Source organism: Mytilus californianus, unplaced genomic scaffold, assembly GCF_021869535.1.
Source record: "Mytilus californianus isolate M0D057914Y unplaced genomic scaffold, xbMytCali1.0.p SCAF_4, whole genome shotgun sequence".
Taxonomy (NCBI): Eukaryota; Metazoa; Mollusca; class Bivalvia; order Mytilida; family Mytilidae; genus Mytilus; species Mytilus californianus.
In genome coordinates this window covers 110,279,782-110,298,572 of record NW_026262690.1, presented here as the reverse complement: position 1 = coordinate 110,298,572, position 18,791 = coordinate 110,279,782, and the positions used below count along the sequence as shown (strand labels likewise).

The 18,791-nt window shown below is 34.4% G+C and overlaps 1 protein-coding gene and 1 long non-coding RNA gene across 2 annotated transcripts in view; both read left to right on the top strand.

Annotated features, from left to right (window-relative positions):
- Positions 1-8,232, top strand: part of LOC127737183 (uncharacterized) — a 52,703-nt gene extending 44,471 nt beyond the window's left edge. The window contains exons 5-15 of the mRNA XM_052247715.1: positions 1,397-1,575; positions 4,109-4,112; positions 5,021-5,032; positions 5,534-5,545; positions 5,933-5,944; positions 6,332-6,343; positions 6,731-6,742; positions 7,130-7,141; positions 7,529-7,540; positions 7,814-7,825; positions 8,213-8,232. Of these exons, the coding sequence (XP_052103675.1) occupies positions 1,397-1,575; positions 4,109-4,112; positions 5,021-5,032; positions 5,534-5,545; positions 5,933-5,944; positions 6,332-6,343; positions 6,731-6,742; positions 7,130-7,141; positions 7,529-7,540; positions 7,814-7,825; positions 8,213-8,232 (299 nt within the window). The remainder of the gene's footprint in view (positions 1-1,396; positions 1,576-4,108; positions 4,113-5,020; positions 5,033-5,533; positions 5,546-5,932; positions 5,945-6,331; positions 6,344-6,730; positions 6,743-7,129; positions 7,142-7,528; positions 7,541-7,813; positions 7,826-8,212) is intronic.
- Positions 8,233-8,276: 44 nt separating this feature from the next.
- On the top strand, positions 8,277-18,650 carry LOC127739121 (uncharacterized). Its single transcript, XR_008000300.1, has 4 exons — positions 8,277-8,349; positions 15,099-15,332; positions 16,676-16,755; positions 18,541-18,650. It is a non-coding gene; the product is annotated as an uncharacterized LOC127739121 (long non-coding RNA).
- Positions 18,651-18,791: the final 141 nt, after the last annotated feature.

The following is an 18,791-nucleotide window of genomic DNA, read 5'->3' as shown; positions in this document are numbered from 1 at the left end:
AGCTCTGGATAGTTTCCTTTTTCCTAAAACATGTATAAACCTTTCTAGAGCACCGGATAGTTTCTCTTTTCTTAAAACATGTATAGATCTTCATGGAGCACCTGCTAGATTCCCTTTTCTTAAAACATGTATAGACCTTTCTAGAGCACTGGATAGTTTCCCTTTTCTTAAAACATGTATAAACCTTTATGGAGCACCTGATAGTTTCCCTTTTCTTAAAACATGTATAAACCTTTCTAGTGCAACGGATAGTTTTCCTTTTCCTTAAACATGTATAGACCTTTCTGGAGCACCATTGATAATGCTAAAGTAGCTAACTTACTGGAAGTGTTTAACGATCTTGACTGGATGTACATCCCTCGCACGGTTGGTTAAAGTAGCTAGGGTGTCTTCCTCCATCTTGTATTTTGAAATGGCAGATAACAATTGGTCTAGATCTTTAATGAAATGAGCAAATTTCGAGAGTAGTATGTAATTCATGTGTAAGACTTTTCATGTTTATATAGAAAATTATGAGTTTTATCATATTTACGGCTGTATTTTACAAAAAAACTATAGTTTTGCTTGATTCATTTTTTTTCAACTTTGCCACATAAGGGTAGATAACTCAGATATAAGGGGAGGTAACTCAGAGAAAGTAACTTTTATAATAGAATGTGTTGTGAATTTACCTATATATTATGTAGCAAGAAAACGAGTCCAGTGACCCCATTTTTTCTTTTTCTCATCTGAAAGCATATTTTTACAGCTATCTTCTCATATTTTATCTTTAAATTCTATGGTGTAGTTTTCTTTTTATCACACAAAATTTGGTTTTCCATGAATAATCTATACAAAATCTGACAATTTTGCACAACCTGTAGCATGAAAATAAGCCCAGTGACCCATACTTTTTACTGTATTTTTGAAAATGCATGATATAAACTACATTTTGATAAATTATTAAAAAATTCTATGGATTGTAATTTAGACCCCCCCATCTACCTTAAGTTTTTTTTAAGTTTGGTCCTTATATCAGATACTATATGCAATAGGGCAACTATGTTTTGTGTATGGAATGATTGTATGGTGAGCACATCTGTCTGGCAAGGTTCATCTCACCTTGACGTTATTTTCATGGTTCATTGGTCAAATGTTAAGTTTTCCTGATTAAGTTTGTTTCTCAGAATCAATCAATTAAAGGCCAATTATATTTGATGTATAGAATGATTTTAAGTTGTACATGCCTTGACCTGATTTACATGGATCATGGTAATGATAAGTTTATGTGATTTTTGTCTAAAAGACATAAAATCAATCATGATCCCTAAAGCAGCCGAAACATTTCAGCATGTGCACTCTTGTTTCCATAACAAATGACTACATCAAAAGAATGAGTATTATCTTTCAATTTCAGGGAATATAGATAAATTGAATGGTTTAGGTGATGTGTCTCCTGTAGATGTATACTCACTCAAGGAATTATCTAAGAACTGGCGTGTACTCAAAGGACCACCTGTTGTCGTCAAAGTATTAAGTAAAAAAAGAATTCTACATTATGCCAAACCATTTAAGAATGACAAGTGGCCCTTGCAGGTAATTAAAAGAAAATTATATAGTGCATAATTTCATGACAAAAAATTACTATATACACTTGAAATAGCAAAAAAAAACAAAGGAATAGGGCTTTTATTGGTGTTCTTCATCTCAAAGTTATGGGGAGAACTACAACATTGAGCAAACACCTTGCTGCAAGTTCAAGCAAATGCTATCATCAATTTCCCAACAATCTCACAGCAAAATACAGAAACAATACAAACATTAAGACTTAAAGACAACTAGAGGGCACATCAAGATATATGTTAGATAACTTGACAGTAATAATGCCTGATTACACCAAATATTGATTGACGACTGAATAACAATAACAATAAATTAGAGCTTGCTAAATGGGTTAGAATGTTGACGATTTAGAACTTGCTTTATGGTTTATACATTTTTTTTTTATTATGGGTAACATGGAACTATTTTTTAGGGTTTGGACATATTTAGATTATGGGTGATTTACAACTTGCTAGACTATCAGTGATTTAAAGCTTGCCATATAGTTGGACATGTGTGATTTAGAGCTTTTTATATGGTTTGGACAGATTTTGATTATGGGTGATTTAGAGCTTTTACATGGTTTGGACATGTTTAGACTATAGGTGATTTAGAGCTTGTAATGTGGTTTGGACAGATTTAGATTATGGATGATTTAGAGCTTTTTATATCGTTTGGACATGTTTAGACTATTGGTGATTTAGAGCTTGTAATGTGGTTTGGACAGATTTAGATTATGGATGATTTAGAGCTTTTTATATCGTTTGGACAATGTTTTGACTATGGGTGATTTAGAGCTTTTTATATCGTTAGGACATGTTTTGACTATGGGTGATTTAAAGCTTGCCATGTTTTGACAATGGGTGATTTAGAGCTTCCTATTTGGTTTGGTCATGTTTAACTATGGGTGATTCATAGCTAGCCATGTTTTGACTATGGGTGATTTAGAGCTTTCTTTATCATTTAGACATGTGTTAACTATGGGTGATTTAAAGCTTGCCATAAGGTTTGGTCATGTTTTAACTATGGCTGATTTAAATCTTGCCTTATTTTAACTATGGGTGATTAAGAGCTTCCCATTTGGTTTGGACATGTTTTGACTTAGAGTTTGGTGTATAGTTGGGAGATATTTTGACTATGGGTGATTTAGAGTTTGGTGTATAGTTGGGAGATATTTTGACTATGGGTGATTTAGAGTTTGGTGTATAGTTGGGAGATATTTTGACTATCGGTGATTTAGAGTTTGGTGTATAGTTGGGAGATATTTTGACTATGGCTGATTTAGAGTTTGGTGTATAGTTGGGAGATATTTTGACTATGGCTGATTTAGAGCTTGCTGTATAGTTGGGAGATATTTTTACTATAGCTGATTTAGAGCTTGCTGTATAGTTGGGAGATAATTTGACTATGGGTGATTTAGAGCTTGCTGTATAGTTGGGAGATATTTTGACTATAGGTAATTTATAGTTTGGTGCAAGGATCTGGAAATTTTTCCACACAATTTCGGTCATTTTGAGATGATTGAAAAGTTGGTGCCCCTTTCCAAATTGTTGATGTCAACTTGACTAGATTCATAGCATCAACGAACTTGTATTGCTGTTTCATTGCATTTACTAAGTAAATGTCTTACCATTACCATGAAGAACAGTTTAGGGAAGGCAATAGTTTAAAATTGAAATTACTTTAATGACTCAAAATGGTAAATCCCTCAGTCATTGCTTACCTTACGTTTTCGATTTCACAAAAGTTAAAATCGGAATTTTGCAATAAAGTTAAAGTACGAATAATTCCGGATTCATTTCCGGGATTTGATTTGTTTATCAAATTGACAGGAAATCACCGACTTTTTTATGTTATTACCTATTAAGTGTTTGAATGTAACAGATAATAGTTGCACTCGTTAATTTCTGAATATGGTTTAAATACAACTAATGTTCTCCAGCTGAGCCTAGCAATATTCAAGGTTACTTTATACACTGTCCAACAGTGCCCTTAAAATCTGGGTTATAACGCTAAAGTGCCCTTTCAGACAACTAGCACCCTTCTGCCCTGAGATTCAAGCTGGAACACTGAGTAAGGTTAAAGTTTTTTTGGGGTCAACAGAATTTTACAACTGAAAAGAGAGAATAAAAATAAAATGTTTTCAATCTTTATTGACTAGATTTAAATGTCATACATATGGAGGTATAGTCCCCAATGACTTTGAAGGTATGGGACTAAAGAAGCAAAAACTATATAACAAAAATCCAATTGGCAGGGTTCCCCCCAAAATTCTAGGCTCCCTTTTTATCTTTAAACCCAGTTTGAATTAAAAAAAAAAGCAAAGAGGAGTTGGATAACTGATGGACTTACAGACAGAGTGCATAGCTATAGTCCCTTTGGGATTGCAGTTATGGGACTAAAATAGGTTGAAAAAAAAAGAGGAGACAGTATATAACAGGTTGCAATAATATAAGCGTTATTTTTTCAGGCACATTTGACAGTATGTGACAGATCAGGTTCTGCTACACTAGTATTCTGTTTTCAGGCACGTTTGACAGTATGTGACAGATCAGGCTGTGCTACACTAGTATTCTGTTTTCAGGCACATTTGACAGTATGTGACAGATCAGGTTGTGCTGCACAAGTATTCTGTTTACAGGCACATTTGACAGTATGTGACAGATCAGGTTGTGCTACACTAGTATTGTGTTTTCAGGCACATTTGACAGTATGTGACAGATCAGGTTGTGCTGCACAAGTATTCTGTTTACAGGCACATTTGACAGTATGTGACAGATCAGGTTGTGCTGCACAAGTATTCTGTTTACAGGCACATTTGACAGTATGTGACAGATCAGGTTGTGCTACACTAGTATTGTGTTTTCAGGCACATTTGACAGTATGTGACAGATCAGGTTGTGCTACACTAGTATTCTGTTTACAGGCACATTTGACAGTATGTGACAGATCAGGTTGTGCTACACTAGTATTCTGTTTTCAGGCACATTTGACAGTATGTGACAGATCAGGCTGTGCTACACTAGTATTCTGTTTACAGGCACGTTTGACAGTATGTGACAGATCAGGCTGTGCTACACTAGTATTCTGTTTACAGGCACATTTGACAGTATGTGACAGATCAGGTTGTGCTACACTAGTATTCTGTTTACAGGCACATTTGACAGTATGTGACAGATCAGGTTGTGCTACACTAGTATTCTGTTTACAGGCACATTTGACAGTATGTGACAGATCAGGTTGTGCTACACTAGTATTGTGTTTACAGGCACATTTGACAGTATGTGACAGATCAGGTTGTGCTACACTAGTATTCTGTTTACAGGCACATTTGACAGTATGTGACAGATCAGGTTGTGCTACACTAGTATTCTGTTTACAGGCACGTTTGACAGTATGTGACAGATCAGGCTGTGCTACACTAGTATTCTGTTTACAGGCACATTTGACAGTATGTGACAGATCAGGTTGTGCTACACTAGTATTGTGTTTACAGGCACATTTGACAGTATGTGACAGATCAGGTTGTGCTACACTAGTATTCTGTTTACAGGCACATTTGACAGTATGTGACAGATCAGGTTGTGCTACACTAGTATTCTGTTTACAGGCACATTTGACAGTATGTGACAGATCAGGTTGTGCTACACTAGTATTCTGTTTACAGGCACATTTGACAGTATGTGACAGATCAGGTTGTGCTACACTAGTATTCTGTTTTCAGGCACGTTTGACAGTATGTGACAGATCAGGCTGTGCTACACTAGTATTGTGTTTACAGGCACATTTGACAGTATGTGACAGATCAGGTTGTGCTACACTAGTATTCTGTTTACAGGCACATTTGACAGTATGTGACAGATCAGGTTGTGCTACACTAGTATTCTGTTTACAGGCACATTTGACAGTATGTGACAGATCAGGTTGTGCTACAATAGTATTCTGTTTACAGGCACATTTGACAGTATGTGACAGATCAGGTTGTGCTACACTAGTATTCTGTTTTCAGGCACGTTTGACAGTATGTGACAGATCAGGTTGTGCTACACTAGTATTCTGTTTACAGGCACGTTTGACAGTATGTGACAGATCAGGCTGTGCTACACTAGTATTGTGTTTTCAGGCACATTTGACAGTATGCGACAGATCACGATGTGCTACACTAGTATTCTGTTTACAGGCACATTTGACAGTATGTGACAGATCAGGTTGTGCTACACTAGTATTGTGTTTTCAGGCACATTTGACAGTATGTGACAGATCAGGTTGTGCTACACTAGTATTGTGTTTTCAGGCACATTTGACAGTATGTGACAGATCAGGTTGTGCTACACTAGTATTCTGTTTTCAGGCACATTTGACAGTATGTGACAGATCAGGTTGTGCTACACTAGTATTCTGTTTTCAGGCACGTTTGACAGTATGTGACAGATCAGGTTGTGCTACACTAGTATTCTGTTTACAGGCACATTTGACAGTATGTGACAGATCAGGTTGTGCTACACTAGTATTGTGTTTTCAGGCACATTTGACAGTATGCGACAGATCACGATGTGCTACACTAGTATTCTGTTTACAGGCACATTTGACAGTATGCGACAGATCAGGTTGTGCTACACTAGTATTGTGTTTTCAGGCACATTTGACAGTATGTGACAGATCAGGTTGTGCTACACTAGTATTCTGTTTACAGGCACATTTGACAGTATGTGACAGATCAGGCTGTGCTACACTAGTATTCTGTTTACAGGCACATTTGACAGTATGTGACAGATCAGGTTGTGCTACACTAGTATTGTGTTTTCAGGCACATTTGACAGTATGTGACAGATCAGGTTGTGTTACACTAGTATTCTGTTTACAGGCACATTTGACAGTATGTGACAGATCAGGCTGTGCTACACTAGTATTGTGTTTTCAGGCACATTTGACAGTATGTGACAGATCAGGCTGTGCTACACTAGTATTGTGTTTACAGGCACATTTGACAGTATGTGACAGATCAGGCTGTGCTACACTAGTATTCTGTTTACAGGCACATTTGACAGTATGTGACAGATCAGGCTGTGCTACACTAGTATTCTGTTTACAGGCACATTTGACAGTATGTGACAGATCAGGCTGTGCTACACTAGTATTCTGTTTACAGGCACATTTGACAGTATGTGACAGATCACGATGTGCTACACTAGTATTGTGTTTTCAGGCACATTTGACAGTATGTGACAGATCAGGCTGTGTTACACTAGTATTCTGTTTACAGGCACATTTGACAGTATGTGACAGATCAGGCTGTGCTACACTAGTATTGTGTTTTCAGGCACATTTGACAGTATGTGACAGATCAGGCTGTGTTACACTAGTATTCTGTTTACAGGCACATTTGACAGTATGTGACAGATCAGGCTGTGCTACACTAGTATTGTGTTTTCAGGCACATTTGACAGTATGTGACAGATCAGGCTGTGTTACACTAGTATTCTGTTTACAGGCACATTTGACAGTATGTGACAGATCAGGCTGTGCTACACTAGTATTCTGTTTACAGGCACATTTGACAGTATGTGACAGATCAGGCTGTGCTACACTAGTATTGTGTTTTCAGGCACATTTGACAGTATGTGACAGATCAGGCTGTGTTACACTAGTATTCTGTTTACAGGCACATTTGACAGTATGTGACAGATCAGGTTGTGCTACACTAGTATTGTGTTTTCAGGCACATTTGACAGTATGTGACAGATCAGGTTGTGCTACACTAGTATTGTGTTTTCAGGCACATTTGACAGTATGTGACAGATCAGGCTGTGTTACACTAGTATTCTGTTTACAGGCACATTTGACAGTATGTGACAGATCAGGCTGTGCTACACTAGTATTCTGTTTACAGGCACATTTGACAGTATGTGACAGATCAGGCTGTGCTACACTAGTATTCTGTTTACAGGCACATTTGACAGTATGTGACAGATCAGGTTGTGCTACACTAGTATTCTGTTTACAGGCACATTTGACAGTATGTGACAGATCAGGTTGTGCTACACTAGTATTGTGTTTTCAGGCACATTTGACAGTATGTGACAGATCAGGCTGTGCTACACTAGTATTGTGTTTACAGGCACATTTGACAGTATGTGACAGATCAGGCTGTGCTACACTAGTATTCTGTTTACAGGCACATTTGACAGTATGTGACAGATCAGGCTGTGCTACACTAGTATTCTGTTTTCAGGCACATTTGACAGTATGTGACAGATCAGGTTGTGCTACACTAGTATTCTGTTTTCAGGCACATTTGACAGTATGTGACAGATCAGGTTGTGCTACACTAGTATTCTGTTTACAGGCACATTTGACAGTATGTGACAGATCAGGCTGTGCTACACTAGTATTCTGTTTACAGGCACATTTGACAGTATGTGACAGATCAGGTTGTGCTACACTAGTATTGTGTTTTCAGGCACATTTGACAGTATGTGACAGATCAGGTTGTGCTACACTAGTATTGTGTTTACAGGCACATTTGACAGTATGTGACAGATCAGGCTGTGCTACACTAGTATTCTGTTTACAGGCACATTTGACAGTATGTGACAGATCAGGCTGTGCTACACTAGTATTCTGTTTACAGGCACATTTGACAGTATGTGACAGATCAGGTTGTGCTACACTAGTATTGTGTTTTCAGGCACATTTGACAGTATGTGACAGATCAGGTTGTGCTACACTAGTATTGTGGAACTCTTTGTGTCCAGAGTTTTATCATAGGTTAGTGTTTTATATTACATTAGCAAAATTTTTATATATTTCTATTTTGTCTTTCTAAAGAAAAAATTACATGAAGATGATAAACAGCAGTGAGGACAGTTGTTCACAATGTATAATTTTTTTTTAAAGATAAGGCTAATTAAAATTAATATGTAGATTTTCATCCAAATTTTTTAATAATGGGGCGGGTGGGTGGATTTAATTTTTTAATTTTTTATTTCTCGAAACTCCTTTACAATAAGTTCTTCATAAGCAAGGGTAATAATAAGCTTATGTCATGTTTATGTAAGGAATTCTACATAATTTTTCAAATTCTTAAATGAATGTTTCTGATTGGCAACGATTGTTCTGCATGTAATTGCCGCTTTAGAAACCTATTTAAAGGGAAAGTCCGCGATTTTTAACTTATCATCTAAATATGTTCATCTTTACATAAAAAACACATTCACAAAGTTTTAAATTTATATTCTTTCTAATAACGGAGAAAATCAAGTATTTGTGACTTTTTTGGTTGACCTACGTCACTGGGTTGTGACGTTTTAACCCGATTTGTTGAATCATGGGAAAAAATAAAATCTGTTAAAGTCTTAATTGCTTATCAGAATTTTACGTAATTAAAAGCGCACAGATGACCGTTGGTCGTAGTTAATAACCACAATATAAGAATGAAAGAAAATGAATATGTGTGTACCGTTTTGTATTGATTGAATAAAACTTTCTATATGAAGTTATCTAAATTTAAATATTTTCGAATTAATTTCATAAATTATTGTTGAGATTTTTTCATAAAATATCTGTTGAACACTTTGACTGATATTAAACTGAAAATATTTTACGTTTTATTTACCGTTATAACTTTGGTAACCATTTCAAGGCAAAATATTTGTGAACAGAGTGTGTATATTATTTTGTAAATTCATTGTTTATTCATCGATTTATGGAGAATTCGTTTGAACTTTACCTTGCAGCAATTTAGCCTCAGGCGTACACAGGTGTGAATTCAAGCGTACACAGGTGTGAATGTTGTCATTTTGAATGGATTAACAGAAAGAGTATAGCGTGTTTAATACACCAAGCTGAAATACCCGATGAATATAGAGAAACAATAATTAAAATGTATAAATTAATTGAAAATAAACATTCAATTTTTTTAATTCCGGAAGTGTATTTTGAAATGGAACAATTTTCGATTACGCTCTATGCAATTAGCATAAAATTAAAATATGAAGTTAAAAGAAAATTAATTTAACATTTCCCAATTAATAATTGCACATCTGTTTAATTTACTTTACCGGAATTCTTTAACTTGTATTTAAATCTGGCGATGTTTAAATGCTAACAATCGAAAAACTATCGCAATTTAAAAGTTTTTATTGAAAAAATACAATAGTACAACATGCATGATTTTTTATCTTCTTTTTAAAATTTCATTCCTACATAATAAATTCAACTAACAATCTCTTAGAATAATTATTTGTGAAAAGAATGCCAATTATCATTTATTTCATTCATTATAAATCTAAGCTATTTAAATAATTGTTTATTCCGTCTGGAAATTTTTATTTTCTTTTTTTTTCTTTTGATCTGTTTTTTGTATGAGGTGTTTTAATTGTCTTTCACGGTTTGAACATATGAAAATTAAATATAATCATTTTTATATTATATCATAATTTAGTGTAATACTCTACAGGGTAGAACAGTTCTTCTCCTTGAAACAAGCTGTACTAGTACTGTAAATTCAGAAATTATTGCGTGCATTTATTATTGCGATTTTGTCATTTTAGACTAAAATGCGATTTTAATTTTTGCGATATTGAGAAAAGTCCTGTTTATTTCATATAAAAAATTTCAAAATGCGAGTTTAAATTATTGCGATTATAACCCTGTCGCATTTTTCGCAATAATAAAAACATCGCAATAATTTCTGAATTTACAGTATATTTTTCCTGAGGTATAAGCGCCGTTGAAGACGAGCTCCAGATGTTCTTTCTAAAGGACAAAGCAGACTAATAGCGTATCATCCGTTTGTTTGTTGGGTCAGGGGAGGCCAACCACTTGCCCAGAAAAACAGGATCACCATACAAGCATAGTTGTCAACACTATCGGAAAAGAGTTCCTATCGTCGGATGGATACACGAATGCTTCCAAGAATGAATAAGTGACATGTCTGACTCTGAACAGTCAGTAAACGAACTGAACAATGATCTACAGACATCGACCTCTTATTCTTGATATCATAAACTGCATGCATGTACGTTTATGAGAGCGATTATTTATCTTGTACCTGACGAAAACTTAATGCCTGCATGGTTATGTATCTTGCTATACGTTTTTATTGGTTTGGTGTGTGTTCACTCAAAATCGTAATTCAAAGATAATGTTTGTGAGATGTAATTTCATTTCTCAATACCGAATTTCGTCTATATATTTCACAAGCGTATACCACTGAGAAGCTCTGATTGTATATTATTCCTTTTTTTTGTGTGGACCATCGTTGTTAACAGCAATATTTGATGAAGCAGATGATGATAGTAGAAAGCAATATGAGCGTATTATTTATCTTGTGTCTGACGAAAACTAAATTCCTGCATGCTTATATCTTGCCATTTTGTATTGGTTTGGTGGGTGTTCACTCAAAATCGTAATTCAAAAATTGTGTTTGTGAGATGTAGATTCACTTCAATAACGAATTTAGTCTATATATTTGTGACAAGTGTATATATATACAACGGAGAAGCTCTAAAGGTACTACTCCCATTTGGTTTGGGTGTGAACCATCGATGTTTACAGCAATATTTAATGAATAAGATGATGATAGTAGAAAGAAATATGAGCGTCATGTGGCAAATATTACAGAAATGTCGGACTATGAGTTATCTATCTGTATGAAAAGATTTCCAATACAACCATATTGAGTAGGATTTTTACCTGCTATACTCGAGTCGTACTAGTATACAGGCTTCTCATGTCGCCGTTTGACTCAGACACACATCTTTTACTTTAAGATGTATGAAAGATTCTATATATATATTAAATGTAACAATAATGAAACGCCTACAGGCAATAACTAAACGGGTATGAAGTTTTATACAGATTTATTCTTATTAACATAATCATTAACAAACTAAATAAATCATTGAACAAAGAAACACAGTGACACTACGATATAACAAATGGGATACTTAATTATTTTTAACCATGCTATGCAGAAACTTAACACATCAAGTTAGGGCACGTGAATACCAATTTGGAACACGATGTGTGATTTTGTATAAAAATATCAAAGCGAGCAGTAACTTTGTCTAGCAAATATTTTTTTACTATGCCTCTCTTTATCTCTTTTCCTTTACAATAACTATTACCCTTTTCGTCGATCATTCTCTATGTAGTATAATTTTCTCTAATCGGTTATTTTTTTTCACTATGCCACTCTATCTCCGTTCCTTTACAGTGTCTGTTTCCCCTGTCGTTCTAATCCGTATAAAGATAGGGACATTAGACATAGAAGGAGCTCTCTTATCGTCAATAAATAAATATTTGATACTAACTATAAGTGCTGCATTACTTTATACTGCATGTTTGCCAATCGTCAAAAGCTTGCATTTCCGTGAAGAATTTTTTTTTCAAAAGAAGGGTCCAGAATCATGACAAAACAGTATATGTATTTCACAAATTTTTTTAAAGATCATATTTATAAAATTTTTAAACTTATTATCAGCAAAAATATTGGATAATATTATTATCAGAACATCATTCATTAACAGGTGGAATTATAATTTCAAACACGCACAAGATAAATAACGTCGAACACAAATATATGTGGTTCAATTAATGTTACCTGTGCACGTCGGGTACCTCAATTAAGAAGCCATGCATGAACCTGTATAATATATTGTGTAATAGGAATTTTTAGTCGACAGGATGTCACTGGAATAACCAAGGATGTGTATCTAATATACGTCCTTGGGATAACTAACTGAATGTGTCGCTCTGACACGACATCTATCAATAATTCTGACATACCTATTATCAATTCGGGAGGAAGCCAAAATATATATATATATATATAATAAGATAAGGTAAATAAAATTTAAAAAGAAAAAAAAAAAATATACATTTTTTTCCAAACATACCAGATAGGGTCACACATTTAACTGTAAAGTGTCTTTATAAGTGACTGTTCCGAATTGATCCCGTATCAATTTGATATAGTTAAAAGATTAGTTAAAAAACTTTTTTGATAAAAAATTGAGATGTCCAATATTTCGATATTTACATTTCTATAACCTGGGAATATTATACTATATCAACATATTTTGTCTTAGCTAAAACCTCTTCCTAACATTGCTCCCCGTCAATATCCGTTAAATATCATAATTTAAAAATGTTATTTATCGTAAAACTTTATTAATTTAAAAAATTATCTTGACTAAGTACGGAACTATTCTTTATATAAACCAATGCACTTTATATAAAAGAGGCATACTAATGAATCTTTTTGTAAATCAGTGATTGTTACAAAAACACTGCATTTGTCTTTCTTTTAATTGAAACTTTTCTTCCTCATCAAATCTATATTTTATTGAATCAACGAGATCTTATCATATAAGGATTTGATAACTATAGCTATCAGAACTGCTAGGTTATTTTGTTATTAAAAAAAAGTATAATTACCATCAAATCTCCCTCGAAACAAGATTGTTCAAAATGGTCTTCACACATCAACTTGTGCTTGCTATAGATCATAACTATTTTCTTTTTTTGTGGGTTTGGGAAAACTATTTAGACTTTTGTCATAACCTTGTCTAACAGAACAACCGTACGCGTGATAAGACATTTTCACAATGGGTGATCATCTACGGTAATCCCCGATTGATGATGGGAGTTTTTAACGCACGGTCGGTAAATCCCTGATTCATTTTGGTCTTTGTGGTTTATAGACATCACGTGACTTTTTAGATCGAACATGCCGACAAGATGGCGATATGTCGAGAACTGATAGTGAATTTCAAAAATCGATTTTGATCTCTTTTCATAGAGAATAAAAGTTTTTTATTTATGAAAATGTGGTTTTTTATGCTTAAAGAACAAAATATCAATTTTTCATTTTTTTGCGGAGTTTCCCATTAAAGTAAATAGCAAAAACAAGGAGAAATGCTTAGTGCAAATTGTTTTTATTTTATTAAATTACAATGTAAAACATGAACTTAACCAAAAGGAAGAAGTTGTTTGATGACTCTGTTGAGGGGCTAGGGACAGAAAGTGTTTGATGTTTGTCAACAAAATAACGACAGCATGGGGGTAAATCTAAGAGCTAATCCTTGCTTTAATAAATTTTGTACGTTGCCCGACTTTTTGTACTCAAAAATATATACAGTTATAAATTGCACAAGTTCGTGCTTATGTCAATTTCTTCATTCCAGTCATGTTTTTTGTACCAATGTGTTCCACGATTCTTGCGTTTGGATGTCATTCACAGTACAAATTTCCTGGCACAAAGTCATTGTTTACATAAAGAAATCACGGTTTTCAAATCACTGAAATTTTTGCGATACCGCGATTTGCGTTCTTGGACACCGCCTATTTCTCGTAACCCGAGTATTTCATGTTCTTCCCGTAATCAATCTCTATTCTCAGAAGATACTGTTGTCATCATAGAGCAGCAGAATATGTCGACTCAATTATTTTGGTTAAATTACTAAGAAATACGAAAACCGAAATTTACAGAAGGAAGTTTTTAATGAAACTAAACTATCGATAGTTACCAGTAATAAACAAAATCCGGAAATCGTAAATTTTCATAAATCAAAAATTGGGGCGGGCCGATTTCAGAGGGCCGGGCGGGGATGAAAATCTATCAATTAATTTTAATTGGCCTTACTGTCAATTCATAAATTCTTGACAGGTTTTTGTTATTGCGAATAATGCGACTGGTTGAGTATCGCAACATTAAGAACTTGCATTCTGAGGTTTGACACATATATTTGTTTGCCCCTTTTTCTATAATCGCAATTAATAACTCTCATATTTTGGTCTGTCATATTCAAATCGCAATAATAAATGCACGCAATAATTTCTGAATTAACAGGCCAATCCTTCTGCATTGGGAAATTGACCTTTTGTGAGAGATATCAAAATGAACCCAGTTACACAAATATTGAAAAGACATCTAGAGATTAACTGACTTGAACTATAGACAGGTTTGTCATATGTCCATTGTCCTTGACCTCATTTTCATGGTTCAGCAACTGCTTAAAAATGCTAGGTTTTTTGTCATGTGAATTTTTAACTTATTATGAGTACCTGGTAATAGGATAATTGTATATGGTAAATTTGATTCTTGCAAGGTGTACATATTGGTCAGACATGGTTCACCTGACCTTAATCTTATTTCATGGATTAGTGACAAAGGGGTCCTATCAATTTAAAATCTCAAAAAAAAAAAGAAGAAAAATTGATGGGGATCTCTTTTAAACTCGTTTTTTATATGTGTTCTCAAAAAAGAAGAAAACACTGAAATCATGGTACAGTTACTGCCTTATTTATTAATCGACAAATTTGTGACTTTATCAAAGCATATATCTTTTTGACAATTGTGTTCAATTGAGAGGGAGATTAAGTAGATAATACTGAACATATTACAAAGGTAACAAAATAGATGACTAACGTAAAAAGGGAGATTTGTGGGAGCTTATGATTCTGATAATTATTTTGATAATCTTTCTAAGATTTCATGTTTTACGACACAGGGTACAAGAAGGACATGTTCTACTTATACAGAAATATACTGTAAAGAAAAGTTTTCATCATGTTGACCACTACAGACCACCATTGCCTGATGGCTTGACCATGTACGATATAGATATTAATGTTAACAGTCACCATCCTGTAGGAATAGTAAGAGTTATCTCACTTGTTACAATACCAAGCTGTCTAAATCTGCCTGCAAAACAATACAACATTATACAGAGAAAAGATTTGGGGTAAGTTAAATTCATCACATCTTACTAACAGCAAAAATGTTTTCAAATGTTTATCAACTGGTAGTATTGGTCATTGATAATTATTTCCTCTAAGTCCTGAAAGTCATTTGAGACTTCCTATTTGACAAATCGGTTGTCTCATGATTGCTTGTTTGTCTCGAGTGCTGGAGATCATGGGTTTGAACCCCTGCTGGTTCAAACCAAAGACTTTAAAATTGGTATTTGCTGCTTCTCCGCTAAGCACTAAGCATTAAGGAGTAAGAGCAAAGACTGGTTGGCTCGGAGTCAGAATAATGTGTCTGGGTAGGGTGACATGTCTTCCTGCTGACTGTTACCTTGTGAACTAGCACGTTAAAAATCTGGCTCAGCTTGTCAGCCTAGTACAAAGCAGGGTTAATAATTTTATCACATTAACATTTTCTCATCCTGAATTTTCATATATTTGCCGCTGGACATTAAATAGCCATCCTTCATCATCTTAGTCCTTAAAGTCATATGATTCTTCAAATTTAACAAGAAGTTGAATATGTTTTATATACTTGAATGGCTAAGTTTTACTATTTCACATGTGTACATAAACTTTCTTCAAAATAAATCCTTTATTACATCTAAATCTCCATAAATGTACTGCTATTGAATTATTGTCTTTACATACTCTAATTTCAACAAAACGTTTTGGTAGGAAGTAACCTTAAGCACAATCCTGTTAGAAATTCATCTATTGCAAAGCTCAAGTGCAAAGGGTGATACCATGATGGAAAAAAAGTAAACAAACATGGAAAGAAGATAATATTAACCGATTCTTAAAGAAAAATATAATACACCAAATCATTTAATAAATGGTATGACAAATTTTATCAACTGATGGGAACGCATGGAAAATATAAAAAACAACAAGTAAAATCTCTTAAGCAAATCACTTAATATACACATGCTCCATTAATTTTTTGTTTATCAAGGTCACAGTTGGTAAACTTTGGTACTTAAACCAGGAAGTTAATTAGCAGCCAAAGTTTTCAATCAACAATCACTAAATGAAATATTTTTTGTCGATAATAAGTTATGGATTCGTAATACATGTAAAATATCTGCACAGAGGACTTAGTTTAGTATATATGCATGTATTGGTTCAATAATTTTTTCACATTATAATTACTAGAAACTCTCTCCATATGATTGTATGAATGAGATGACAATATTTTACTTTACAAAACCTCAGGTGAAATTTTGTAAAGTATCTCAAAAGGATGGTACTGCTGGATCATATTGAAATCTCTATTTATTTAAAGTTTTTATTTTATCTAAAGGTATAATTCTTATGTTTTGTATTATTTTAAGAGCAGATGCTTTCCCAGTGATTATGTATGTGACATCACAGGTTTAGTGATATATGTTGGCCGATTCTTTAGAGAGAGGATGACAGGTATGTGACATCACAGGTTTAGTGACATATGTCAGACAATTCTTTAGAGAAAGGATGACAGGTATGTGACAACACAGGTTTAGTGACATATGTTGTCTGATTCTTTAGAGAGAGGATGACAGGTATGTGACATTACAGGTTTAGTGACATATGTTGGCCGATTCTTTAGAGAGAGAATGACAGGTATGTGACATATGTTGGTCGATTCTTTAGAGAGAGGATGACAGGTATGTGACATCACAGGTTTAGTGTCATATGTTGACTGATTCTTTAGAGAGAGGATGACAGGTATGTGACATCACAGGTTTAGTGACATATGTTGACTGATTCTTTAGACAGAGGATGACAGGTGTGTGACATCACAGGTTAAGTGTCATATGTTGGCCGATTCATAAGAGAGGATGACAGGTATGTGATATCACAGGTTTAGTGACATATGTTGACTGATTCTTTAGAGAGAGGAGGACAGGTATGTGACATCACAGGTTTAGTGACATATGTTGACTGATTCTTTAGAGAGAGGATGACAGGTGTGTGATATCACAGGTTTAGTGTCATATGTTGGCTGATTCTTTAGAGAGAGGATGACAGGTATGTGACATCACAGGTTTAGTGACATATGTTGACTGATTCTTTAGAGAGAGGATGACAGGTATGTGACATCACAGGTTTAGTGACATATGTTGACTGATTCTTTAGAGAGAGGATGACTGGTATGTGACATCACAGGTTTAGTGTCATATGTTGACTGATTCTTTAGAGAGAGGATGACAGGTATTTGACATCACAGGTTTAGTGACATATGTTGATTGATTCTTTAGACACAGGATGACAGGTGTGTGACATCACAGGTTTAGTGACATATGATGGCAGATTCTTTAGAGAGAGGATGACAGGTATGTGATATCACAGGTTTAGTGACATATGTTGGCTGATTCATTAGAGAGTGAATGACAGATATGTAACATCACAGGTTTAGTGACATATGTTGGTTAATTCTTTAGAGAGAGGATGACAGGTATGTGACATCACAGGTTTAGTGACATATGTTGGCCAGTTCTTAAGAGGAAGAATGACAGGTATGTGACATCACAGGTTTAGTGACATATGTTGGCCGATTCATAAGAGAGGATGACAGGTATGTGATATCACAGGTTTAGTGACATATGTTGACTGATTCTTTAGAGAGAGGATGACATGTAAGTAACAACACAGGTTTAGTGACATGTGTTGGTCGATTCTTTAGAGAAAGGATGATTGGTATGTGATATCACAGGTTTTATTATGACATATGTTTGCAGATTTTTTCTTTTCAGCTCTTCCACAAATTTTATACCTCAGTTATATGGTCATTATGTTTTGCCTTAATGATAACATTTCCTGACCAGCAAGATTTTATCAAAGCAAAGTTCAGACTTGAACAACTTTTCTTATGTAACGAGTAAAAGTTGAAATGGACAGTTAATAGATCATCAGGCTTTCAGCATATAGACATTTCATAGCTTGTTATGGGGTATTAGTTTTATTAATTGTTGAAGGTTGTATGATGACCGATAGTTGCTAACTTCTTCCTCAGTTGCTCTCTTGTGGAAAGTTGTCTCAATTATGCCACATCTTCTAATTGTTATATTGTAATAGATCAGGGGCTGGGCATGATATAATCAGTTTTTGCTTGCTAGTATGATGAGCTTTCCTACAAAAAAAACCTCTTCATGGCTGATATTTTGTATATCTATGTTATTATTACCTTATTTAAAGTTTTTAGTATTTATATTTTATTTTTAGGTAAAACTGATTTAGACACTGGTGGCTTCTGGATCAGTAGATGGTTAGAACTGAAAGACCATAGCAGTCAGAAAACTTTTAAAGTCCTTATATACAGACCAGCTGCGGTATTTATCAATAGTAATCCTAATAAAGAAGACTTTTAAAGTCAGTATATATAGATAGACCAGCTGAGGTATCTATCTGCAAAAATAAGTTAACACGTTAATTTCTGAATTTACAGGAGTCTATACTATTTCTTACTTCCATCA